Genomic DNA, 26,324 nt, shown 5'->3' on the forward strand with positions numbered 1-26,324 from the left:
TCCTAAGGGGACCTGAGCGGGTCCTGAGCGCGGCCTGAGGGGGCCTGAGCGAGGCCCGGGCGAGGCCTGGGCGCGGCCTGAGCGCGGCCTGGGCGCGGCCTGAGCGGGGCCTGGACGCGGCCTGAGCGGGGCCTGAGTGCGGCCTGGGCGCGGCCTGGGCGCGGCCTGAGCGCGGCCTGAGCGGGGCCTGGGTGCGGCCTGAGGCAGCCTTACCGGGGTCCTGAAGGGGCCTGAGCCGGCCTTACCGGGGGCCTGAGGGGGCCTGGGCGCGGCCTGAGGCGGCCTTACCGGGGACCTGAGGGGGCCTGAGGGGGCCTGAGGGAGTATCCCGGGGCCTCAGCGCGGCCTCATCGGGGCAGTCCCGGGCCTGAAGGGGCCTTCGCTGCCGCGCCGATGTTGTGGCCGCGCCTGGAGACCGAGTGGGCAGCGCTGGCCTGGCAGCTGCTGGGCGCGTCGGTGCTGTTGTTCGCCGTGCGCTGGCTGGTGCGGCGCCTGGACAAGCGGGGCCTGGGCCGCAGCGGGATCCCGGCTGTTCCTCCGCGCGCGGCCGCAGTGCCGGCACCGCACCCAGGTAAGGCGGCGCCCGCGTGCGCGCACCCGCCGAGCTCTACTCGCCCTTCCCTGGCTTCAGCCCCGCTGCGGAGGGAAGAGCCGGGGGCCAAGGGCCCCTGCAGGCTGCGGTCCCGCCGCGGCCGGGAACAAACTGTCCCCATTAGGGACCTCCTCGGAGTGGCGTGCGGGATGCACCCTGTCCACGCCCGCCCGAGACTCGGGGGACACCGGGCCCGCGCAGTGGCGCTGTGGTAGCAGGCAGGCCGAGGGAGAAGGAGTGAAGGTCCTTTTCGCACTCGAAAGACTTTGTAGAGGAAAGCTGGAGACAACAATCAGATGACGCTTATCGTGTTTCAGGTTTGGCATTTTGACCCCCCTGGTAGTACTTCGGAGGTGCTCCCGGCGTGGTGCTCCGAGGACCGTGCGAGCTGGGGATTGAGTGAGCTTGGAGCCACCTCCCAAGCCTCAGGTGTCCCTGTGGGGAGGCAGCTTCTTTCCCTCCACTCCTGAGTGGAGAGTGAAGATCTGAGCTCAGATTCGGTCCCGCTGCTGTCTGGTCCCTCAGCTCCGCCGAGCGTGGTTCCCCAGAAAACAGAGCATGGCCTATGATTGTGCTCGAGTAATGTTGGAAAGAAGGAATTGTGGTGCGAATGGACAGATCCCGGGTACCACGGCTTGGGACTGCAGAGGAGAAGGCTGGGTGCGACAAGCGGTTTCTTCGTGCTGATGGACTGGTTTCGGTTTCATGATTGATTAGGAACTTGCGTGATCAGCTCATGGAACTACGCAAAATTTAGAGTGATTCCAGAAGTTTAGGTCTGTGACCTAGTTCTCATTGACTTGCAATAGTGAATGCCCTGGCTTCGAAAACTCCGGAAGATGTCACCTGCCACTGTGGGAAAGCCAGGTGATGGTTTCCCAGGAATACTCTGTAGATAGTTAAATTCTGTAAATTATTTTCTTAGATTCACAGTGTTGGTGTCTAGCATAATCATTCAGTAGGGTAACAACATTCTATCTGCAGACCTAACTCAATTTCTTTACTACTTATCTTTTTTAGTTTTTGGCTTTTTGGTTCACACCTGGTGGGCAGTGTTCAGGGGTTATTCCTGGCCCTGCACTCAGAAATTACTCCTGGTGGTGCTCAGGGGACCAGCATGGATGTCAGGGTTTGAACCTGGGTCTGTGGCCTGCAAGGCAAACATCCTACCCCCTGTACTATCACTCCGGTCTCCTTCCTTTATTTTATTTTGTTTTTGGTTTTTGGACCACACTCCACTATGTTCAGTTTACTTGTGGCTCTTCCCTCAGGGATCATTCCAGGCAAGACTTTGGGTAACATATGTGTTCTGAGAATTGAATCCCAGTTGGCTGTGTGCAAGGCAGATCCCTTCTCTGCTGTACAAACACCTTGTCATCTTAATTTATTTTATTTTATTTTATTTTTTGCTTTCTGGGTCACACCTGGCGATGCACAGGGGTTACTCCTGGCTCATGCGCTCAGGTATTACTCCTGGCGGTGCCAGGGGGACCATATGGGATGCTGGGAATCAAACCCGGGTTGGCCACATGCAAGGCAAACGCCCTACCCACTCTGCTATCGTTCCAGCCCCAACTTGGCATCTTTTTTTTAAAAAAATATGTAATTTTATCATCAAATTGACATTTTCTTATTTTTGATCTAGGTGTAATGACAATGGATTCTATCTTGGCTCAATTGAAACTCCTAAATCCTGATGACCTCAGAGAAGAAATTGTCAAAGCTGGATTGAAATGTGGACCCATTACATCAACCACAAGATTTATTTTTGAGAAAAAATTGGCTCAGGCTTTATTGGAGCATGGAAAAACATTGGCTTCATCTCCTTCTGAACATGAAGCTCTCAGCCAGGACACACAAAGGATTTTGAAGTCAGCTATAGGAAGTTCTCCTGAGCATATCAACTTTTCTGAAGACAGAGATTTTGGATATAGCGTAGGTTTGAATCTTCCAGAGGAAAATAGTGTGACATCTGAGACCTGCTCATTATCCAGAGGCACTGCTGGGGTTGACAGCCATAAAGCTGTGATGGAGATCTCTAAAGAGCCATCTCTGTACTATGGAGTGTGCCCACCATATGAGGATACTCCTGTGAAAAATGGTAATGTTCCAAGCATGGTGTTTCTTACCAGGGTGTTGGTATATGGACAGCGTGGCGGGGGCGGGGGTGTGATTTGTAAATCTATAAACTATATAGAAGAAAGGTTGTGTTATCATAATCCTATCACCCCAAATTAACTATTGTTAGCATTAATTTTGGTTTTGGGGCCACACCCAGCATTACCGAATAACCATGTCATGCTATGGATCAAATTGGAGCCTTCTGCATACAAAGCATGCATATCAGCCCCATGCTCTTTGGTTAGCATTTTAGCATTTGGTTAGCTAACCAAATTTTTATCAGTAAATTTTCCTGATATTTTTGTTTTGTTTTGAGGCCATACTTACTAGTGCTCAGGGCTTACTCATGACTCTACACCCAGAGATGCCTCATGGCAGGTTCAGGGACCATATTGGATGCTGAGGATTGAATCCGGGTTTGCCACATGCAAGGCAAACACTACACATTGTATTATCACTCCAGCCCCACTTTGCTGAATTTCTGATTTTTAAAAACTGGATTCTGGGGCTGAGGAGATGGACTAGCACTCAGTTTGCATGAAGAGCCCCAGGTTCTGTCCCCTGAGCACCACTGGATGTGGCCCCAAAACCAACAAAAAATTTTTAAAGATTGGACTCTGGTGCTGGAAAGATAGTACAGTGGGTGCTTGCCTTGCACGCAGCCAAACCAGCTCGATCTCCAGCACTCTAAGTGGTTTCCCAATCCCCTCCACACTGATCCCTGAGTTAAGTGGCAGGAGTAAGACCTGAACACTGCCAGGTGTGGCCAGAAAAACAAAAGATTTGGACTCTCACTTGTTGATTAAGTATTCCTCCTTTTGGGTTTGGGGCCACACCCAGCAGCTCTCCAGAAGCCAAGTAGTGCCAGAGACTGAACCCTGGAAAGTATGTGTTTTGAACGCCGCCCCCACCCAGTTTGGGTGTTTTTGTTATTTGTGGGGGGGGTATTTTCTTTCATTTTTTGGGCCACAACCATCTGGACTGGAGCGATACCACAGCGGGTAAGGGTGTTTGAATTGCATGCGGCTGACCCAGGTTTGATTCCTCCGTCCCTCTTGGAGAGCTTGGCAAGCTACTGAGAGTATCCTGCACGGCAGAGCCTGGCAAGCTACCCATGGCTTATTTGATATGCCAAAAATAGTTACAAGTCTCATAATGGAGACGTTACTGGTGTTCTCTCAAGCAAATCGATGAGCAATGGGACGATAGTGCTACAACAGTGCAGTGCTATCCAGCCACCAGGTTTTGGGGCCAGCTACCCAGCAGTGCTCAGGGGTTACTCCTGGATCTGCACTCAGGAATTACTCCTGACAGTGCTGGGGGAACTCTATGGGATGCCTGGTATCAAACCCAGGTTGGCCGTGTGCAAGGCAACTATGTGTCAAATACATATCATTAGGTGGGCAAGATGGTAAGGGCTGTTAAGGCTTTTACCTTGCACATGGCTGACCTAGGTTCAGTCTGTGGCATCATATAGGGGCCCCCAGGCACTGCCAGGAGTGACCTCTAGGCACCGAACCAAGAGTAAGCTCTGAGAAGTGTTAGACATGGCCCAGAAAAAAAAATTCTTAAATATAATTTTTTTCCAACACAGGTGTATAACCAAACTTACTGTGCTCTTTTTTGTTTCACTAGTGTCCTTTTTCTTCAGATTTTGAAATCTAAAATAATGTAAGAAAAACAATCAAAGGACTTTAGTTAAGTCATGTGCTTATTAAGCTTAGAATCTTCAGGTGTGAATGAAATGATACTGACTTTACAGTTTTTTATTTTGTTACTTTTTACATACAGAAAGAATTCATGTTTTTGAAGACAAAAAGGAAGCATTGCAAGCTGTTAAAATGATGAAAGGATCCCGATTTAAAGCCTTTTCAAGCAGAGAAGATGCTGAGAAATTTGCTAGAGGTATTTGTGATTATTTTTCTTCTCCAAACAAAACTCTGTGCTCTCTCCTATGAAAATAGAACCACTGTTTAATGGCAGTGGTAGGTTAAAGGTACATTATATTTTTTTTTGTTTGTTTGTTTGTTTTTTTTGGTTTTTGGGTCACACCCGGCGATGCACAGGGGTTACTCCTGGCTCTTCACTCAGGAATTACCCCTGGCGGTGCTCAGGGGACCACATGGGATGCTGGGATTAGAACCCAGGTCGGCCGCGTGCAAGGCAAACGCCCTACCCGCTGTGCTATCGCTCCAGCCCCAAAGGTACATTATATTAATCTGTCATGTTACTATCAAATTTACTCTAGTTTGTTAGGAAATAGAACATGGGGTGGCCAAAAGACAGTATGTCAAGTTATCTGGTCTGGGATGGACCAGAAACCACGAGGATAGAGGCACTGATTGGGGTGGGGATGGGGATGGGGAAGGATTTGTTCACAAAACACTGCTGGGGGAGGAAAGGCCCCACAGTTGCTCTTTCTATCCCCCTTTGTCTTTATCTCTTTCCTCTTCCACTTTGGTCCTACTTCCCATCTGAATCTTCTGCACCTGCTTTTAGGATTGTGGTCCTTGCTTTGACCCAGCTGATCTTCCTTGCCAAAATTCATGTCACCTGTAGGAACCATATAGTTCGAAATCTGACTACATACCTCCTCCTCGTTTGGAATTAGGGTCTAGGCAGTGACCTGTGTGGCCTATTTCAGTCTCATCTCTGAACTTCACCATTTACCTGCTTCCCAGGCTGACTGGTATTCCAGAAAAGACCCACCTATCTCCTTTTCTCCATCCCTGACTTGTTCATAGGTGCTTCCAAATGGAAATGCATATGACTTTAGTCCCCTTTTTCCCTCTTCACCGAAGAGGGAATCACCCTAAAGTAGGTTACTCAGACATTTTTAGATTATAATTAATCTGTAATTAATCACTTTGAACTCCTTCTGCCTTTGGGAAACCTGTCCCAAGGGAAGATCCTGTGTGTAATATGGTTGTGTTCCCTTGGTCAAGGTCTCTCTCCTCTTTAACTGACAACTTCTCTACAAAGTTTCTCCCAAGATACAGTCTGGTAGTATATTTCTTTCTCTATTTTGGGGGGAAGGAGAAGTGGGTCACACCCAGCAGTGCTTAGGGTGTATTCCTAGCTCTGCCCCAGTCCCTGGTGGTATATTTCTGTCCAGTGTTCAAGTGACAGCATTGTAGGCCAGGACATAACATTCCACTGCTATGTAGTGTGTATTATAACTATTTCCAGCTAAGTTTTAAGCTTCTTAGGAGAGATTTTTGTTGTTTTTCTTTGGGGTCTTTGGACCACACCCAGCAGTGCTTTGGGACTAGGCAGTGCCAGGAATCAAACTGGGGGTGACTGAATGCAAGGTTAGGTACTTTAAAGCTTGGGCTATCTCAGATGCCAAGGTTTTTGGGGAATGGGGGCCATACCCTAATCATTGTAGGGTGTGGCCCAGAAACAACAAAATTTTTATTTTATTTTATTTTTTAAATGAATCACCATGATATACAGTTACAGACTTAAAAAATTTTGTGATTATATTTCAGTCATATAGTGATCAAGTACCCATCCCTCCTCCAGTGCCCATTCTCCACCACCAGTGTTCTCAGTATCCCTCCCACTACCCCTACCTCTTCCTACCCCCTGCCTCTGTGGCAGGCACATTCCCCCTTACTCTCTCCTTTTGGGAACAACAAAATATTTTGTGGGTATTTTAGGGGCCTTTCTTGATGGTAAAGGGGGACCATTCAGTGTTGTGAGTCAAACCAGCCCTCCTTTTTGCAAAAGCATGTGCACTGGCCCTTTGACCTGTCTTTCTGACCCCTGTAAGAGAATTTTATTGCCTTAAATGTAGCATATAATGGGTATAGTGGACATCTGTGAAGTTAAATATTCTTAAATTCTGGCTTTTTTTTTTTTAATTCTGTCTAATGATAGGTGGCTTGTACTTATCTGAGTCAGAAGCAGTGAACAAAGAGCGAGCAAACAGTTACAAAAATCCACGCACACAAGATCTCACAGCTAAACTTCGAAAAGCTGTGGAGAAGGGAGAAGAAGACACTTTTCGTGATCTCATCTGGAGTAATCCTCGGTATTTAATTGGGTCAGGGGATAACCCAACCATTGTACAGGTAAGCCTGCTTTTCAGCATTGGCATTGTTAGTATCAGAAGACTATTTTCACAAATAAGAACTAATTATCTGGTTGGTTTTTGTTTTCTTTTCCAGGAAGGATGTAGGTACAATGTCATGCATGTTGCTGCCAAAGAGAATCAGGCTTCTATCTGCCAAATGGTTCTAGAAACTCTAGAAGACCCTGAATTTATGCGACTTATGTACCCAGATGACAACCCAAGCATGTTGCAGAAACGTATCTGTTATATTGTTGACTTGTACCTGAATACTCCTGACAAAGCAGTAAGTGTGCCTTCTTGCTTCTATTTAGTGGAAGTTATAAGCCAGTCTTACAGATAAAACGAGAATTGTGTTCCTAGTATTGAGCATTTGTTGAATCACCATACCACATTCATATGCATGTAGAGGATGAGAGAAGAGTTTAGAGGGCTCATATAAGTTTGATTGGCAAAACTCACACCATAGTTCCACCCCATCAAGAGGGTGTGCATAATCTCCAAAACACATCCCTCCTAGCCTTTGTCAGGAGACTCCTGAGCTGGACTTTGGTTGGAGTGTGGATGAATGCCAGAAATTAAAGAGAAAAGAAAGTTTAAAAGTTCTGGTGCCATCTACTTGAGTGTTCTGTGTGTATCTCGCCGTGTGTTGGCTACATGCACCAAAACACCTATACTGTCTGACCCCTGAGTGGAAAATTTGGGTTTGTTTGTTTTTTTTTTTTTTATAATTTTGTTTTGGGACCACATCCAGAGTTGCTCAGGGCTTAATTCTGACTCTGCACTCAGGAATCACTCCTTAGGCACCATATGAAGTGCCAGGGATCAAACCCAGGTCATCCGTGTGCAAGACAAGCATTCTACCTGCTGTACTAGCACTCCGTCCCCGATTTTTAAAATTATTCTTTTAAAAAATTGTTTTCATGGCCACACCTAGCTTTTTTCAGAACTTATTCCTGTCTTTGTATGCACGGATCAGTCCTGACATTGTTTGGGTGACCGTATGGAGTGCCAGAAATTGAACCAAGGTGAGCCACTGCAAGGCAAGTGCTTTATTCCCTGTACGATCTCTCCAGACCTGAATTGGATGATTTTACTAGCGTATAAGGATTCTTACAGTAGAAAAGTTATATAAGGGAAAATTCAAAGATAACTTAGAATTATAAATTCTTGGTAGAACATGGAAGTTAGGAAAGTTGTGATTGGCAGGAGAGGAAATTTATCAATATAGAACTGTGCCCTGCATGCACATATCTTTTACTTGTTTTTTGTTTGCGGGGGGGGGGGGGACCCCACCCAGCTGTGCCCGGAGCTTGCTTCTGCCTCTGCACTGAGGATCCCTCTAGGCAAGCTCTGGGGAACCACAAGTACTTGGGCTGTTGAAAAGCACAGAGCTCTCGAGTATGTGTGCATAAAAAGTAGGGCTGGATTAGCAGGAATGTTGGAAGAACCCATAGAAACTTGTGTAGGAAAGGGAGTTCCTGATAGGAGTGAAGCAAGAAGTAGTTTGGAGCTGGTTAGAAATAGATGTGTTCAGGACCAGAGCAATAGTACAGCAGCTAAGACTTGCATACAGCTGACCCTGGTTTCATCTCTGGTACCCCATTTGGCCCCATCACCCCCACCACTGTGAGACTGAGTTCGCAGCCAGGAATAAGTTCTGAGAACAGCCAGTTGTAGACCCCTACTGAAAGAAAGGAAAGGAGGGAAGAAAATGTACTGTGTGAGGGAGGAAGAAAAGTACCAAAGGGAGTAGAAAGTGAGAATCCTTGAGTTCACATACTTTGAATGCCAAGGAAAGACAGGCAGCATAGGAGTGTAGCATCCTAGCTTTCACAGGGCTATAGCATGGACCAGAGGGCTAGAGTGGTCTCAGGTAGAACATTATGGATGAAAATCTGGGACTGGAGAGATAGTACAGTGGGTAAGGTGCTTGTCTTGGATGCAGCCTACCTAGATTCAGTCCCCAGCACCCCTAGGGTCTCCTAAGTCAACCAGGAGTGATCAGACTACAGTGCTAGGAGTAAGTCCTGAGAATAGTCAGGTGTGGTCAGAGGGGGAAAAGATGATGATCAAAGGGTGTCTGCAGCATAGCTTATTTAAGTAAAGCTTTATTGGACTCAGCCACCATTTTCTTTTGTCTTCTTTTCTCTTTTTCTGGACAACACCTAACAACGGTGTTTGGAGACTTCTCTTGACTCCCTATTCAGGGGATGTGGCAGTGGGAATTGAACCCAGGGCTCTAGCCCTTTGAGCCACCTCCTCAGTCTACCACGCTTATTCTGTCTTGCTTACAACTAATTTTCTTACAGTTTTTCCACTCAAGACCCTGTTTGTTCAAAAAAAATTTGTTTTGCTTCTGTGTTGGACCACATTCAGCAGTGCTCAAGCGTAACTCCTACCAGGACTTGGCTGACTATATGTGGTGCCAGGGATAAAACACAGCTCAGATATGTACCTGCTGTACTGTCTTTCTGGCCAAGAATTCTTTGTTTTGGGGGCCCACATCCATCTGTTTGTTTATTTACTCCTGGCTCTGCACTCCTGGCAGGGTTCAGGGAACCAGATGGGATGCCCATCATCAAACCTAGATCGTCCATGTGGAAGGCAAGTGCCCTGTCCACTGTACTATCACTCCAGCCCCTGTCCAAGAAATTTGTATGTGACTCCAGGTATATAAACCAAGCACTTACTGATACTAAATAATTTTATTTCAAAACAATTTTTGTAACCCCCACATTCAATTTAACCACCCCATTTGGAGTTCACAACTTTAAGAAGTTAGGGCTTACAGTTGGAGACAGTGAGGTGGTTCAATAGATCGGAAATCCTATCAAATCTAAGGTGTGTTTTATCTTTATCTGAATATTGCCTTCAACTTCATCTTATTTCATTTGTGGTATTGTATTTGTTGGTAAACTACAATCAGTGGTACTCAGTGCTCACACCTGGTGCTACACTCAGGGATCACTCCTTTGGAGCTCAGGCATTATATATGCTGGCAGAGATCAAACCCTGGTGGGCCACGTGCAAGGCAAACATGCTACCTGCTGTACTATTATCTCTCCAGCCCCTTTATTTCACCTTGTTTTGTTTGGGGTCCACATCTGATAGTACTCAAGGCTTACCCTTGGCTCTGGCACTCAGGGGTCACTTCTCGCCGGCTCGAGGGACCATATGGGGTATCAGGGATTAAACCTGAGTCAGTGTGTTCAGTCCCACTGTACTGTCTCCAGCCCCTTTTGTTTGGTTTTGGTTTTGGGATCGTACCTGCTGGTGTTTCGGACATACTCCTATCTCTGCACTCAGGAATAAATCCTGGCAGTGCTCTGGGGACCATATGGTGTGCCTGGGATTGAACTTGGGTAGGCCACCACATACACTGCAGGTGCCCTACCTATTGTACTATCACTCCAGCCCCTATTTAACTTTTTAAAAAATTATTATTTTCTCTTAAGGCAGTGACCTGTTTTATTTTTATTTAATGAGGGAGAGTTAGAGACACACCTGGAGGCACTCAGGAGCTATTCCTGTTCTGTGCTTGAGAGTGACCTCAGATAGACCTTGGTGTGGCTGGAATTAGAACCAGAATTTCAGCCACCATTTGAAAGACTAGTATTTGACTACCTCATGTACCATCTCTCTTGCCCTCAGTTTATTTTGTGGTTCATAGAATGGAACCCAGGGCCTCACAGATGGCAAGGCATGTGCTCTACCATTAGAGCAAAGTCCGCAGCACAAATAATGCTTATTTTATTTGTTTTGTTTTTAGGCCAAATCTAGCAGTGCTAGTGACCATGTGCCAGGGATGCAATCCAGAACGCTGCATGCAAGGCATGTCCTGAGTGTATCCCTACTCCCTTTCAGTTTTGTGTTTTTGGGCCACACCTGGCTTATGCTCAAGGTTTACTTCTGGCTCTGCACTTATAGATCGCTCCTGGTAGGTTCGGAGGATCTTGTGGGGTGCCAGGGATTGAACCCCGATTGGACCCATGAGAGGCAGGTGCTGTACTGTTTTTCTCACCCTCTTTTTTCACCTTTTGAGCATTAATTAAACTGTATAGATTATAAGGGCCCTGAATAAATAAGGCTACTGTTTACTGGACAAGTGTTAAATCCCTGCTTGGTTGTGAGCCCTTTTACGAACCTGGATGCTGGGAATCAGATAGATATGGACCAGGGCAACTAGTGGGGTGCTTGTCTCAAGCCCTGGCATAAAGTAGCTATAAAGAAGATACTTTTCGGGGCTGGAGCGATAGCACAGCGGGTAGGGCATTTGCCTTGCACGCGGCTGACCTGGGTTCGAATCCCAGCATCCCATATGGTCCCCTGAGCACCGCCAGGGGTGATTCCTGAGTGCATGAGCCAGGAGTGACCCAAAAAGCAAAAAAAAAAAAAAGATACTTTTCATTGTAAAAATGACATTTTGGGGCCTAGGAGTGTGACTCCAGTGCTAAAGCACAAGCCTTTCAGATAGTAAAGTCCTGGATTCAGTTCACTTTAGATTGCATTTGCTTGGTTGTAGCGTTTGCCAGAAATAGCACATATGATTTTAGTACTCGCTGGAATTGCACACTTAAATGCAATGGCCAGCAAGTACCATAACCAAGTGTATGCAATTCTCTATTATGCTTATGGGAACAAAGAAAAATAAGACATAATTGTTCTCTTCTGCAACTTTCTCAGGGCTATGATACACCATTGCATTTTGCTTGTAAGTTTGGAAATGCAGATGTCGTCAATGTACTTTCATCACACCCTCTGATTGTAAAAAACGCAAGGAATAAATTTGATAAAACTCCTGAGAATGTAAGTACTTATTCAGATGCTATTTCTCAACAGTGTTGAGCATGAGAATACATTAAATAGGCTGGGAATGTGACTCGGTGGTAGACTGCATACCTTGCCCTAGATTTGATCTCCTGCACCACCAAAAAGAGAACATACGTAAACTGTTGAATCACAGCAGCTTACTGGTGATTAGTTGTGTGGATGTGTTTGCTTTGTGGACATATTCCTCAGAACTCAGTTCAGAACTAAGGAAGATGGTCTCTGTGAATATACATGTATAGAGCCAGGAGGGATTGAACTGCCCTCGTCTGCTGCTTCACTTTTTCTAAACTGGTGACTAGTTGTTCTCAACACCTCACAGTCTTTTATTATTTTCTTTCTCCATCTACCTCAGTTTAACCAGACAGAACAGAACATGTAGTATGGTGAAGGTGATTATGATGATAAGAAAGTTGACATGTTCAGCTCAGTGTGTACCCAGTACTGTTCTAAGTCCTTCCCATGGATATTCTCCTGACCCATACAAATCTGATAAAGCCGATGTTGTCATTATCTTCATTGGCAACTAAACAGATTGCCTTAGAAAAGTGCAGTGGAAAAGAAAGTGAATCTCACAAGAACGGAAAGATGTGTCTAATTTGTGCTATGTGTAGGAGCTGTCAGCTAACCTGGAAGTACTAGCTCTTGAGAAATAGAATCTGTATGGATCTTAATCTGGTAGCGAATGCCTTCTTTGTAGTTAGTTCTCTGGGTGTGGGTGTGTGCATGTGTACGTGTGGCCATACGTGCTGCCATGTCTATAGAAAGTTCAGGAAATAAATATGATGGAAAAGAGACAGAGAGATAGTACAGCTGATAGGGTGTTTGTCCTGCATCCGATTTACCAGGTTTTGTTCCCCAGCATTCCATATGGTACCCTGAGCATTTCCAGGAGTAATTCCTGAATATAGAAGCGAGTAACCCTTGCACATCATGGGTGTAACCCAAATCCACCTACCTCTCTCCCCTGCCCCCAATTTTTTTTTCCAGTTAATTTTAAAACTCAGAAATTACCATTGTTCTGCATATACACATCTGCATATTTTTTCAATATATAATTGCAGTTTGCAGGCCATAAGGACAAAGCAGTTAGTGGGAGCATTTTTTTTTCTTTCTTTTCTTTTCTTTTCTTTTCCTTTCTTTTTGTTTAGTGGATTTGACATCTCTTGCAAATATTTGAAAAAAATGTTGTTGCACTAGTCACAGTATAGACTATACAATTTTATTTCTCTCACAGGTTGATAAGAAGTTATACTTTTATTCTTCTTTCAATTTAGTTACTGTTTCGAGCAGAAATTTTCTAAGGAGAGGGAAAAATCACGAAAATGTATGATCTGTAACTGTACCCTCACTGTGACTCACTAATTAAAAAATAAATTTTTTAAAAAAAAATAAATTTTCTAAGGACCATGAAATTTGACTCTCACACTGCAACATTAAAATACCTGTGTTGGTGCCTGAGCAATAGTACAGCAGGGAGACATTTGCCTTGCATGCAGCCAATCCTTGTTCTATCCCTGGAATCCTACATGGTCCCCTGGGCAACTCCAGGAGTAATTTCTGGGTACAGAACCAGGAGTAACCCCTGAGTATCACCGGGTGTGACCCAAAAAGCCAAAATAAATAAAATAACCTATGTTGGGGTCGGAGAAGTAGTATAGCAGGCAAGGCACTTGCCTAACATGTAGTCAGTCAGGGTTTGATCGATCCCCAGCATCACATATGGTCTGTTGAGCACTGCGAGTAGTAGATCGCTAAGCACAGAACCAAGACTGAGCACTACTGGGTATGAGTCCAGAACCAAAAATAAATAAATAAAATACCTGTGTTCTTGGCCAGAGAGCTCAACAGGCTGGAGTGCATGCTTTGGATGCAGGAGGCCTGAGCTCAACCTCCAACATGACTGCAAGGATCTCCTGAACACCACCAAGTGTGACCCAAACTTTACACCCCTACAAAGGAAGAAAATAAAATTCACCAAAGATGTCAGTCTTCTTGTTCTAACCCCTTATTATTTCCTGTGTTTGTTTTTATTTTTTGGCCACACCCTGACTTCTTTCTGGTTCTGCATTAAGGGATTACTCCCAGAGGGGCTCAAGGGACCACATGGGGTTTCAGGGATTGAACCCAGGTCAGCTGCCTGCAAGGAAAATGCATGTTATCTCTGTGTTATCTCTCCAACTCCGAGGCCCTTTGATCTTTTATAAAATAGTCTTGTAGGCAACAGAATCATAGATATCTATGCAACTTTGTAATTCACAGTGATTTAATTTTTTTGAAAAAAGTAAAATAATCTCTATGGGCTGGAGCAACAGTACAGATGGTAAGGCAGTTGCCTTTTATGTAGCCAACCTGCGTTCAATCGTATTAGTACAAATAGTCACTTCAGCACTGTGAGGTCTTCTGAACATAGAGCTGGGAATAGCCCCTGAACACTTTTTTTAAAAGTGGGGGGTGAGGGGCTGGAGCGATAGCACAGCGGGTAGGGCGTTTGCCTTGCATGCATCCCATATCGTCCCCTGAGCACCGCCAGGGAGAATTCCTGAGTGCAAAGCCAGGAGTAACCCCTGTGCAGAGCCAGGTATGACCCAAAAAGCAAAAAAAAAAAAACAAAAACCAAAAGTGGGGGGTGGTCTAGAAGAAAGACTGCATACAACATATTTTGTTGGTTTATGGGTCAAACACAGCAATGCTCAGGACTTACTTGTGGCTTTGTGCTTAGAAATCATCCTTGGTGAGACTTGGGAAAAGAATCAGGTGTGGTGACAGAGATCTAATGTTGATTGGTTGCATGCAAGCCAAGTGCCTTACCTACTATACCATCTCTCCAGTCCCTCAACATGTTCTTTTGTGGGCTTTATGAAGAACTCAGTACTAAGTTCCCCTGCTTATTTTGTTGACTTTAAATGTTGCATTTAAACAGTTTTAATAGTATGTAATAAATTTTGAATTCTCACTTAGTCTTCTCTTTAAATAGGTTATTTGTGAAAGAAACAAAAGCAAATCTGTGGAGTTGAAGGAGCGGATTAGAGAATATTTAAAGGGTAAGCTGAGAAACCAGTACCTGGAATATAAGGCCTGACATGGAGAAAGGCCTGATGGCATTTGCTTGGATGGAACAGATGGTTTCCCTCTTCCTTGAATTCCCTGAGGACATGGTTTCTTTTTCTTCTTCTTTTTTTTTTTTTCAATTTTATTGAATCACCGAGAGATAGTTACAAGCCTTCATGTTTGTGTTACTATCTCACAATGATCAAACACCCATCCCTCCACCAGTGCACATTCCTCACCACCAGTATCCTGAGTATACCCCTCCTTTCCCACCCTCCCCCTGCCTCTATGGCAGACAATATTCCCCATATTCTCTCTCTACTTTTGGGCATTATGGCTTGCAGCACAGACACTGAGAGGTGATCATGTTTGGTCTATTATCTACTTTCGGCATGCATCTCCCATCCCAACTGGTTCGTTCCTCCAGCCATCATTTTCTTAGTGATCCCTTCTCTATTCCATCTGCCTTCTCCCCTCCACTCATGAAGCAGTCTTCCAGCTATGGGGCAATCCCAGTGACCCTTGTATTTACTGAGGAGGACATGGTTTCTGTGCTCTTCCCTCAGATCCCCTCTTAGGATACCATTTTGATTTTTTTAACTTTCCAGCTTGACTTTTATTTCCATTCAAAAAATCCCTCCCTCAGAGCCTTGGGCTTTCCCTGAGGAGCCAGATTGCCATTGCTCTTTTTAACTTAATCTCCAGACTTCTTGTTTCTCAGGTACTTTTGTGACCTCTTCTTAGATACTGTAAGTTGACCCCCTTCCCCAAAAAAATAACAGGAAGAGCTTTGCTTGAATCCCCTTGATCAGTTGGTTGATCTGCCAGTGGATTTCTGGAGAAGCTGAGATGGTTTCTTCCTATTTTCTGATCTGTGACTGCGCCTCCTACAGTCTCTCTGTCCCTGGACCTATCCTACTAGATGAGAGCTGGAATGATCCAGTGGAGCAGTCCGTACTGGTATAGCAGTTCAATTAGCTTTCTGCAGCTAATTCTTCTCCAGCCAAGACTTGTACAAGACATGGCTTATGTGCCTCTAGGCGTGCAGGTTTTAGGAAAGTAAAGAAAGTCTTTCCCCACTATCCTCTCTGCTGTTACAGTGAGTTGTTTTTTGTTTTGTTTTGTTTTGTTTGCTTTTTGGGTCACACCTGGCTATGCACAGGGGTTACTCCTGGTTCTACACTCAGGAATTACTCCTGGCGGTGCTCAGGGGACCATATGGGATGCTGGGAATCGAACTCGGGTCGGCCACGTGCGAGGCAAATGCCCTACCCACTGTGCTATTGCTCCAGCCCTCTGTTACAGTGAGTTTTATAGAGAAGCAAAAGTGCCTCTCCTGCCATCTTGGCCAGAGTTGCTTTGCAGGACAGTGCAACACATATCTGATGCTCTGTGATGTGTTTTTCCTCTTCTGTTTCTGTTCCTTTCCACATACCGCTTGATCTCCATTGAAGCAGAGATTAGTAGATGCTCACCTTTCCTACTTTTGTAAATCGAGTTTAATGGGGCAGCACCACACCTGTTGGGGGTCTTGCTTTTCCACTTTTCTTTCCTGGTTTCACAATACGTGTGGTGTGTTTTCCAAACCATGTTTAGAGATGTGTTTTCAATCCTGTAAAATTGGCTCAAAGAAATAGACGTGGGTCTGAGAAATAGTGAAGTGGGTAGAACCTGGATTAAATCTCTGGCATCCCATAAGGCATTCCAAATCTGCTCCTGCACCCGGCTGTCTTCACTGGGGCCCCTTGGAGGGGACGGGTTGCCTTTCCCTGCCCCCCCCCACCCCAGCAGAGCCTTGACAGTTGAGGACCTTCGGAACCCAGCCACAGCCATACTCAGGGGCACTCTCCACATGTTCGGACGAGCCTCATGTATGAAGGAACTGACAGAGGAACCCAGGTGTGCGGGACCTGGGGCTGAGATCTTCAAGGCTGCTCAGATCAGGACGGGGCCTCTTCAGCCCAGATCCCCCATTTTCCAGTAGCTAGACAGTCATACCCAGAGACTGCCCCCGGCACCGTGTAATCCCATCAATGGCCAACATCCAGAGACTTTTAAAAACCAAGCTCCCGGACATCTAATAGCCTAGTTCTCCCTCTTGGAGAACCTGACAAGCTACCAAGAGTCTGTTGCCCATTTGGGAGAGCCTGGCAATCTTCCAATGGTGTATTCATATCCAAAATACAGTAACAGATATATACATACCTCTCGGAGAGCCAGCAAGATACTGAGAATATCCCACCCGCACAGCAGAGCCTGACAAGCTACCCGTGCATATTCAATATGCCAAAAACAGTAAAAATAGGTTTCATTCCCCTGACCCTGCAAGAGGCTCCAGTTGATGGGAAAGATGAGTAAGGAGAGGCTGCTAAAATCTCAGGGCTGAATGTAATAGAGACGTTACTGGTGCCCGCTCGAGTAAATCGACAACAGAATGACAGTGATATAGTGATCCCATAAGGTACCCAGAGCACTACAAAGAGTCATTCCTCAGTTCAGAGCCAATAGTAACCCCTGAACAGTGCCAAGTATGGCCCCAAAACAAAACAAAAAGAAATAGATGTGCTTTCAACATTTATTTTCTGGTACAATTCTAGCCTCTTAATCCTTTCAACTTCCTGTAGGTAGGAAAGTGTTTTCTGCTCCCTCTTCTCCCTTCTTTCGAAGAAGAAGGAGAAAGTGAGGCTGCTTACTTCTTTTGAAGAAGGAGAAAGTGAGGCTGCTTACTAAGTGTATGACCAGACTGGCCTTTTGACTTGGTGCTTTGACTTGAGATTTTCCAGCTTTTTCATCATTGAGTTTGTTTCCTTTGTTTCACTTGTACTGTCCATGATGTGATGAACATTTTTCTCAGACTGGAACAATTTAGGGTTCAGTCCTGGGGTATCTTCTCTTCTCAGGTCACTACTACGTGCCACTCTTGAGAGCAGAAGACTCATCTTCTCCAGTGATTGGGGAATTGTGGTCTGCAGACCAGGCAGCCGAGCACTCACCTAACCGCCACAGTTTTGGAGGCCCCAGAGACCCTATTTTGACCCTGCGAGCTTTTGCAGGACCTCTGAGTCCATCCAAGGTGAGTTTTGGGATTTTCTAAAACTAGCTCCTGGCTGTTCCCACCAGAAGTGCTAGGTATCTTGCTTCTTGCTTTGTACATAATCTCAGACACTACGTCTAGTGGAACCCCAATGAATCAGGGATGAAGCTTCAAAATGTTTGCAGAACAGTATGACTGTTACTTGCTTGTTAGTCAGGTTTGTTGTGAGAGTAAGAATAAAGACCTACTTGGGTTAACCGCATCCCTCATGCCATCATGCCTGGTTCTCCCTCCATGCCAGTGACCTACAGCCATCTAAGGATACTGTCTACTAGCAACTTCTATGTGCAGACTCTAAAATTCACATTCCATACTGACCTATAGGTATCTTTCCTCTTATTAAAAATATTCTCAGGGCCAGAAAGAATGGACTGAGCACATGCTTTATAATATTAAAGGTCAGGGTTCAATCCCCAGTACCACCTAGCCTCCTGACCATCACCAGGTGTAACTCAGAACCAAACACCACAGGATGTTCTCAGGGTCCCAGGGATATAGTGCTGGAATTCATGGTTTGTATGCCGAAGACCATGGTTCTCTTCCTGGCACCACATGGCCCCCAGGCACCCACTGTACCCACAGTAACTGCTGTGCACTGCTGAGTATGGCCCAAGAAACAAAACCCACAAAAATAAAAAGTTCTTAGGTCAGGCACTTTTCTTGAATGTATAAGTCTTAGGTTCAATCTTTGGCACTGCAAGATATAAAGCCAGCTGAAACCCAATTATGAACAGCTTTGTAATGGGCTATCTCACAGATATTCATTTAAAAACATATTTTAAAATGTTTTAAAAAAAATGTGGAGTTCACGCCCAATTCAATCAGCTTAATCAGTGGCTGAATAAATAGCAGTATTCGTACATTCACTGTATCACTGTCATCCCGTTGTTCATCGATTTCCTCTAGTGGGCGCCAGTAAGGTCTCCATTCGTCCTATCCCTGAGATTTTAGCAGCCTCTCTTTACTCCTCCTTCCCAACGGTGCTGCATTGGAGGCTCTTTCAGGGTCAGGGGAATGAGACCCATCATTGTTACTGTTTTTGGCATATTGAATACGCCCCAGGGAGCTTGCCAGCTTCTGCTGTGTGGGAAGTCAATGGGGATTAGGGGGAACAAATTCAAGTGTATTTCAGAAACGTTAGATTGTTAATTTTTCCCAGATACCTTTTTTTTTTTTTTTTTTTTTTTTGCTTTTGGGGTCACACCCAGCGATGCTCAGGGGTTATTCCTGGCTTTGTGTGGGGTCCCATCCTGTCCCGCAGGGAGGACCCTTCGTGGGGCTAAGGAGGGGACGTAACCGAATGAACAGACGCACAGCCAGAAGGAGGAGGAGAGAGAGAAAAAGAGTTTATTCACAGCAGTTACAATACTTATACCTCTTGGTGGGAGGGGGGTGGTATGCATGCTTGGACCCCCATAGGAACAGTAGTAGAATGTTGATCAGGCATGGCCTTTGGCTAGTGAGACAAATGGTGAAATGATAAGATCACAGGAATCCCAAGCAGCCTCCGGTTGACTAGACGATAAGAGCCAGACTCTGTAAGATGGCTCCCTACAGCTTTGCACTCAGGAATTACTCCTAGCGGTGCTTGGGGGACCATATGGGATGCCGGGGATCGAACCCAGGTCGGCCGAGTGCAAGGCAACCGCCTTACCCGCTGTGCTATTGCTCCGGCCCCCCCAGATATCTTAAAGGAATCAACCTGTGGTTTTGCAAAGGATAATCATGCTGAGCATAAAATAAATAAACTTGAATGAGAAGGAAGCAAATTTAATTTTCATAAGGTCCTTAGAGAATCTTCCTCCACCGTACGTTAATATATCTATGTACACACACAGTGATATATGTATCACTGTCATTCGTTGCTCATCGATTTGCTCGAGCAGGCACCAGTAACGTCTCCATTGTGAGACTTGTTGTTCCTGTTTTTGGCATATCAAATACGCCATGGGTAGCTTGCCAGGCTTTACTGTGTGGGCAGGATACTCTCGGTAGCTTGCTGGGTTCTGCGAGAGGGACGGAAAAATAGAACCTGGGTTGGCTGCATGTAAGACAAACGCCCTACCCGCTGTGCTATCACTCCAGCGTGATAGTATTATCCAGAAAAATAAATGTCACTGGACCTGGAGAAATAGGGGAACACGAGAACACAACTCTGCAGTGGTCTTTATATTTGTCCATGACTGACATGTATGGCTTTGCTCAACACATTTTCTCAATTGCAGGCAGAAGATTTTCGCAGACTCTGGAAAACTCCACCTCGAGAGAAAGCAGGCTTCTTTCACAATGTCAGAAAATCTGATCCAGAGAGAGGCATTGAGAGAGTGGGAAGGTACTTGAACTGATAAAGAGCCCAGTGTTGGTGGTGTTCGGTGTGCTGTGCATTCATGTTTTAAATGAGGTTGGAAAATCAAATCACAGCTGCAGGCCAGTGATAGTTTCCAGGAAGCATGTACTGGGAAACTTGGTGGGCTTTGTTTTTTTGTTTTTGTTTTTGTTTTTTTGTTTTTGTTTTTGTTTTTTTTTTTCCAGTTCTAGGGATCAAACCTAGGATCTCACACACAAAAGACAAATGCTCTATCACTGCACTACATATCTGGCTGTGAATTTTTAAGCCTTTTTTGTTTGTTTGTTTGTTTGTTTGTTTTATTGTTTGGGGGCAACATTCAGCAATGCTCAGGGATTAACTCCTGACTCTGCACTCAGAAATTACTCCTGATGTGCTTGGGGACCACATGGGATTCCAAGGATTGAACCTGGGTATGCCACATGGAAAGCAAGGGCCATGCCTGATGTACTATCTGATTCTGCATTCTTTTTATTAAGATATAGTTCTTTGCAAACATACATGTGAGTTTAATAAAAGCATAAACTCAAAAAGTTGTCCCCAGACCTAGAGTTGCTCTCCATCATATCTAAGGGACATTACATGTTTTATATCAAATACTTCTGTGGTGCTTTCTTGGCAATAAGGGGAGAGAGGGAGGTGGACTGAAGAGGTTGGTATGCCTAGAAGTTACTAGTGAAAAAAGGTTCTGAAAAGTTCTTCTAGAATCGTAAAGCTAAATTAGGGACGGGGCTGTAGCTCAATTGGTAGTACACATGTGTAGCATTTGTGAAATTCTCAATTTGGTCATTACCATGTACAGTTTCACTCAATGTTTCATAGTGTCTTCTAAAAAGGATTTCTAAATTTTTATATGCATGGCCCATACCAAAATCATGTCCTGCTGGGATGTAGCTCCGCAGTAGAGCCTTGCAGGTGTGACACTCTGGATTCAATTCCTGGCATAGCAAAAGAAAAGAAAAACAGGTTTCAATCTGGCACTCCCATCATAAAGTGCCTATCTATGTGTAGTGACTTATTTTCTGATTCTGTGCTGGTTTCACAACTGATTTATTGTTTCATTCTTACAGAGAGCTAGCTCATGAACTGAGGTATCCCTGGGCTGAATACTGGGACTTTCTTGACTGTTTCGTTGACCTTTCCTCCCCGGAGGGCTTACAGAAACTCGAAGAGTATTTCCACCAGCAGGAAGAAAGCAGAAAGGCTCAACAAGAAATGAGAGAAAATGAAGCTTGTCATTCAGAGAAAGCCTCTGCCTATGGTGAGAACATGGGTGTCTTCTCATGGACATGCAAACATCTGCTGTTCTTTCAGTGCTGTCACATCTGGCACAGTAAACAGATACTCTCCAGCTTGCCCTTGACCTTGTTTCCCCTCTTTTGTCTGCTTTTGAAGGAGGAAAGCCAGTCCTGAGACTTTATTTCTGTTTTGTACAATCCTGCCTGCCTTTTCCTAGAGAGTAATGCAGGTGCTTTTCTACCATGGAATCTGAGAAGGTAGCTCTGGATGAGAGCGATTTGTAGTTGGTTATAGAGATTTGCAGCTACACTTGAATAGTGATTATTTTATGGGTTCGTGTCTGTACCTCTGAAGAATTGTCTTCTTCCCCTCAGGTCACCCTAGGAAGAATAGCAGTTCCATTTCTGTAAGGGCATTTCTAGGTGAAGATGATGACATGAGCTTGGAAGAAATTAAAAATCGGCAAAATACAGCACGTAATAAGACCCAACCCACAGTTGGTGCTTTTGGAGATTCCAACATCCTTCCTTTGGAGCAGAATATGAATCTTATAGAAGCCTCAGCCCCAAACAGCTCCCAAGGCAACAGAAATGGTTTTTATAGCCCTCCAAGCAGCAACAAGACCCTGGGAGGGAAAAGAACAAACACCTCAGGTGCAGAGGAAGACCTCTTGTCACCTGTCTCCACTTTGACTGTTGAGTTTGATAAACTGAATTTGCAGAAATTAGGAAGAGGCTTTTCTGAGAAAGCAAGTAAAAATGTGGAAGATGGAGAAAAGACACTGACATCAAAATTAGACACAGAAGAAAGTGACTTCTTAGTACCACCTGCTGCTACAGGCAACCTCAGAACAAAACAGATAACAATGGAGAGAGAAGTGTCAGCTGGAATTGCTGAACTGTGCCTGGATCCCAACCATCCTAGGCAGGAGACCCAACACCACAGCACTTCTACACCCTCAGATCCCCTAGGGGTCCCTACCATCCAAAGACTCTTCCTTTTGGGGTATGAGTTTACATGAACATTCCTTGGTATGACCGTAAAGAAGAGGGATAGGCACACTGGGAACAGTAGGAGCAATATAAGTGTGTGGGGCCCTGTTGGCACATGGTCCACTCACAACTTGCAGACCTGTCCTTCTTTCTATTTCATAAAGGTGTAGAATCTCAGTGTCCTAACATTCCCACATTGATGGGAGGACAGTTCTCCTCCACACACGTTCCAGGGAAGTAATCATCCCATACTCACTGAACTGTCCTTAGGAGTTTAGTTTTAGGCAGAAAGAGAGTCTTAACAGTGGCCTCTATCCCAAGTGACTACCTTTGGAGTGGAAATGCAAAGGCTCACTTTTCCTGCAGTACAGCAAAGCATTAGGGATATCCCCATGAAAGAGAGTGTCTTGTCTTAGCTTCACTGCTGCCTGTATTACAGTCCTGATGTTACTGAGGTGTGATGGGGACATATCACATGTGTTTGCATACCATTGTGTCTTGACCTGGCCCAGTTCTTGAATAAGGAGGGCATTCGTGCAGAATTGTGTTCTTAATAACAAACTGTCTGCTTCTCTTTTCTGATGTCCTTTAGAGAGGAGCCCTCAAAGCTGGATCGAGATGTCCTAGCAGCTTTAGAGTGTATAGATGTGGACCCAAACCAGTACCCTGGTGTGCACAGATGGAGGAGCGCCGTCCTGTGCTACTCACCATCAGATAGACAGAGGTACTTCAGGCTGGGAGAACTCTGCTGTGGGGAATGGTTGGTAGCTGGAATATTCCAGAATAATCCAGTCTGGTCCAGTGAATATATTGGTTTATCTAGACCACTGGTCAGCCTCGTTGTTTTCCAAACTAACAAGACTGCCCTGATGAGTGGCAACATTTAGCAGCCTTACACAGAGCTTTGCAATTGGGGTTCATGTTGAAAGTCACGAGCTATTCCTTTGGGGGGCCCATAATTCTCAAGCACAGAGTAACTCTTCTTGGTGCTTGGGCTGAAAGGTTCAAGTCTTGTCATTTCTACTCTCCTTGTTCCAAGTCCCTCGCCATCTATCTCTGGATATTGCATCTGTGCTGACAAATTTTTCTGGGTTTCCTCAGCTGGCCCAGCCCTGCACTGAAAGGGAAGTCGAAGTCTCAGCAGACAGATTTTGGTCACCCTTGCAACTGCAGCCCGGGGAGAAGCAGTCCTGTGGTCACCAGCCCTGGGAAGCCCACCACTGCCTTGTATTCCCCTGGTGTGGGCAGCCCTGGGCGCTACAGTCCTGCAAATGGGGGCCACCTCCGCAGAATGACACTCCTGGCCCAGCCTGCTGGCTCATAAGGCTCTTGTTATTGCTGTTGTTGTTGTTGTTGCTGTTTAATAAGGGTAATATGTTCATTACTGAAATGTCAAAAAGGAACATATTCTGGTTAATCTCATTTTGAAGGTGAGAGACAGTTTTAGAGAATTCACATGTTCTGTCTACATTGATATTTTGAGAAGTTGACACAAGCTAACTCAGATACAAATTTCCTGAAAACTGCCTGTGTGGTAATGTTACAGAATTCACCATGGTAGCCACAGTGCCATGATGTACAGTAGTAAACATGAATTTGGTCCCACCTTTCTTTTCTCAAAAAAATCCTCTGTGTGGCCAGTCCACCCAGTTGAGTAGAGGAAGTGATTAGGTCAATGTAAACAGTACTTACAATTTGGGCCATTAAGATGTGAATCAGGAGCCAGAAGAATTTGGAAAGTCTTATAATCATTGAGGAGGCTATGCAAATGGCCACACAGGACTTCTCAGCAACCCCAGCATTCACCAGTGCTGGGGCTTGACATGTTTGTAATGTCTCCATACATAAAACAGTCTGTAAACTCTGCTTTCAGAATATATTTAGGGTTCATATCAGTTGAATTTTCTTCATAAAAATAATACATTTTAGTAACTAGAGGTTTACCTTTGGGTTTTTTATTTGTTTGGTGGGCGAGGGGTGTACACCTGGCTGTGCTCAGGACTTACTCTCGGCTCTGCACTCATGGATCACTCCTGGCAGGTTCAGGGGACCATACAGGGTGCTGGGGATCAAAACCAGGTAGACCATATGCAAGGCATGCACTTTGTCTTCTATAGTGTTCTCCAGGTGTAGAGGTTTACTTTTGAAAGTTACTTGAGAGTATTTTATTTCAGCTCCTCTCTTGCTTCTAACCCACCTACAATATCGGCATCCCCCAATGGCCCTCTGTGTTGTGGGGATACCTGAGGCCAAAAAGCTCTGTTAAAGGCTGGATTTCTTCAGCTTTATATATGAGGACTCATACACAGGTGGTATTGTTATAGCACGCATCTGCCAATGCTTTTGGTAATGTAAGTGCCTTTTGTAAATCATTTATTTTCCTGAACTTTTGAGATTATACTGTGAGACTACTAAGAATTCTTGTTCAAAAAAAAATCTGAACTGAGTATATTAAAACTTATTTCTTTCATATAACACTGGTCAGGAATGTTGGGATTAAGATTTATATTTTAATTCAAAAGGTTACACAGTATTTTCATTTGTGTGGGAGGCAACCTATACATAAGAAAAATAATTCTAGGAGCCGGGGCAATAGTATAGTGGGTAAGACATTTCCCTTACATGCAGTCAACTAGATTCAATCCCTGGCATCCTGTATCGTCCCCTGAGCCCACAGGAGTGGTCTCTGAGAGCAGAGCCAGGGTTAAGTCCTGAGCACCACTGGGTATGGACTAAAAACAAAAAAATAATAATTTTAAATACCAAAGGCATATTTTTAAAGGCACCTTTGTCACCAAAGATGTCAAATACAGGTTGCTGGAGTGATAGCACATCGGGTCAGGTGTTTGCCTTGCACACGGCCGACCCGGGTTCGATTTTCAGCATCCCATATGGTCCCCCGAGCACCGCCAAGGAGTAATTCCTGAGTGCATGAGCCAGGAGTAACCCCTGTGCAACACCAGGTGTGACCCCCAAAGCAAAAAAAAAAGTCAAATACAGGTGTATTCACGGTGATGTTTTCTTTAAAACCTTACCATACTGTTCTGTATATTATTGTCAGTGTTCGGATAGAAATTAAAATTGGTGGGGCCAGAGAGATGTATAGCAGGTGGGGCCCTGGCTTTGCTTGCAGGCAACTGAGCTCAATCCCTGGCATTCCATATGGACCCCCAAGCACCGCCAGGATACTTTCTTAGTGTAAAGTCAGAAGTAATCCCTGAGCATCACCGGGTGGGTGCCCCCAAAACAAAAAACATTAAAATTGGTGCTTATACCTCAAATATGCAGGCTTCTATGGTTTTCTAAAAATTTTAGAACTTGACTGTTTATCCACTTGTTCTTACAAAGTGCTCCTGCCTGGTTTCAACGAAGGCATTAACTTATATCCCTAGGTGGTTTATATGTTTTTTAACTACTTAGTTGAAATAAATTGTTTTTAAAATCATGTAGTAATGATTCTAAGCCCTCAGAAAGAACACCCCTCCCTCCACTGAGATAACATGTGCCTCTTAGTGAAATATGAAGCAGAGCTGCTAGGAAATTACATGATGAATATATAAGATTTGCTGATTTGAATTTTTTTCTTTCCTATTTGGTGTCAAATTCACCTAGCCCAGACTTCATGATGGGCTCTTAGGGGTGTATGTTTGTGTAAGTGCTCTTCCCTTTTTCTACCACAAAGGATAATTAACCCTCACTTCCTGTGCCACAAGCGACAGTGCTCAGGTACATGCCTACTGCATGTTTCAGGCAAGGACAGTTCACCTTGAATTATTCCTGGATGTTTCGAAAAGCTCACAGGTTCAGAAGGAATGATGGTAGTGGGATAGTGACTCGTTCATGTTTGGTTTGGAACATTATTGGATACAGGGTCAAGACATGGCATTGGAATAAATTACATGGGGTGTATGTGAGCCTTGATCAATCCCCTGCACTGCAGGTATTGGATATATCACTGTCCCCTTCTCCCAAACCACATTGGC

General features: G+C 44.9%; 1 protein-coding gene across 3 annotated transcripts; it reads left to right on the forward strand.

Annotated features, from left to right (window-relative positions):
- ANKLE2 (ankyrin repeat and LEM domain containing 2) lies at nucleotides 1–25,786 on the forward strand. 3 transcript variants are annotated; one of them, XM_055146867.1, is made up of 13 exons: nucleotides 1–571; nucleotides 2,238–2,693; nucleotides 4,505–4,618; nucleotides 6,596–6,789; nucleotides 6,886–7,074; nucleotides 11,475–11,597; nucleotides 14,596–14,662; nucleotides 17,570–17,742; nucleotides 19,989–20,095; nucleotides 21,181–21,371; nucleotides 21,724–22,354; nucleotides 22,934–23,065; nucleotides 23,443–25,786. In XM_055146867.1, the coding sequence occupies exons 1-13, from the start codon at nucleotides 394–396 to the stop codon at nucleotides 23,663–23,665; spliced, it is 2,778 nt and encodes a 925-aa protein (XP_055002842.1). In that variant the 5' UTR covers nucleotides 1–393; the 3' UTR covers nucleotides 23,666–25,786. The 3 variants fall into 3 exon arrangements, with proteins under 3 accessions (XP_055002842.1, XP_055002844.1, XP_055002843.1); XM_055146868.1 differs by lacking the exon at nucleotides 1–571 and adding an exon at nucleotides 610–1,459; XM_055146869.1 differs by lacking the exon at nucleotides 11,475–11,597.
- The last annotated feature ends 538 nt before the right edge of the window (nucleotides 25,787–26,324 follow it).

The sequence above is a fragment of the Sorex araneus genome, chromosome 9, assembly GCF_027595985.1.
Source record: "Sorex araneus isolate mSorAra2 chromosome 9, mSorAra2.pri, whole genome shotgun sequence".
Taxonomy (NCBI): domain Eukaryota; kingdom Metazoa; phylum Chordata; class Mammalia; order Eulipotyphla; family Soricidae; genus Sorex; species Sorex araneus.

What these genes read in the sequence shown, in the direction of transcription:
- ANKLE2 (XM_055146867.1), top strand. Translation starts at nt 394, where the DNA reads ATGTTGTGGCCGCGCCTGGAGACCGAGTGGGCAGCGCTGGCCTGGCAG. An exon ending in AGTGCCGGCACCGCACCCAG is followed by an intron (nt 572 to 2,237) that starts GTAAGGCGGCGC and finishes TTTTTGATCTAG; the next exon opens with GTGTAATGACAATGGATTCT. An exon ending in CAAAGACTCTTCCTTTTGGG is followed by an intron (nt 22,355 to 22,933) that starts GTATGAGTTTAC and finishes GATGTCCTTTAG; the next exon opens with AGAGGAGCCCTCAAAGCTGG.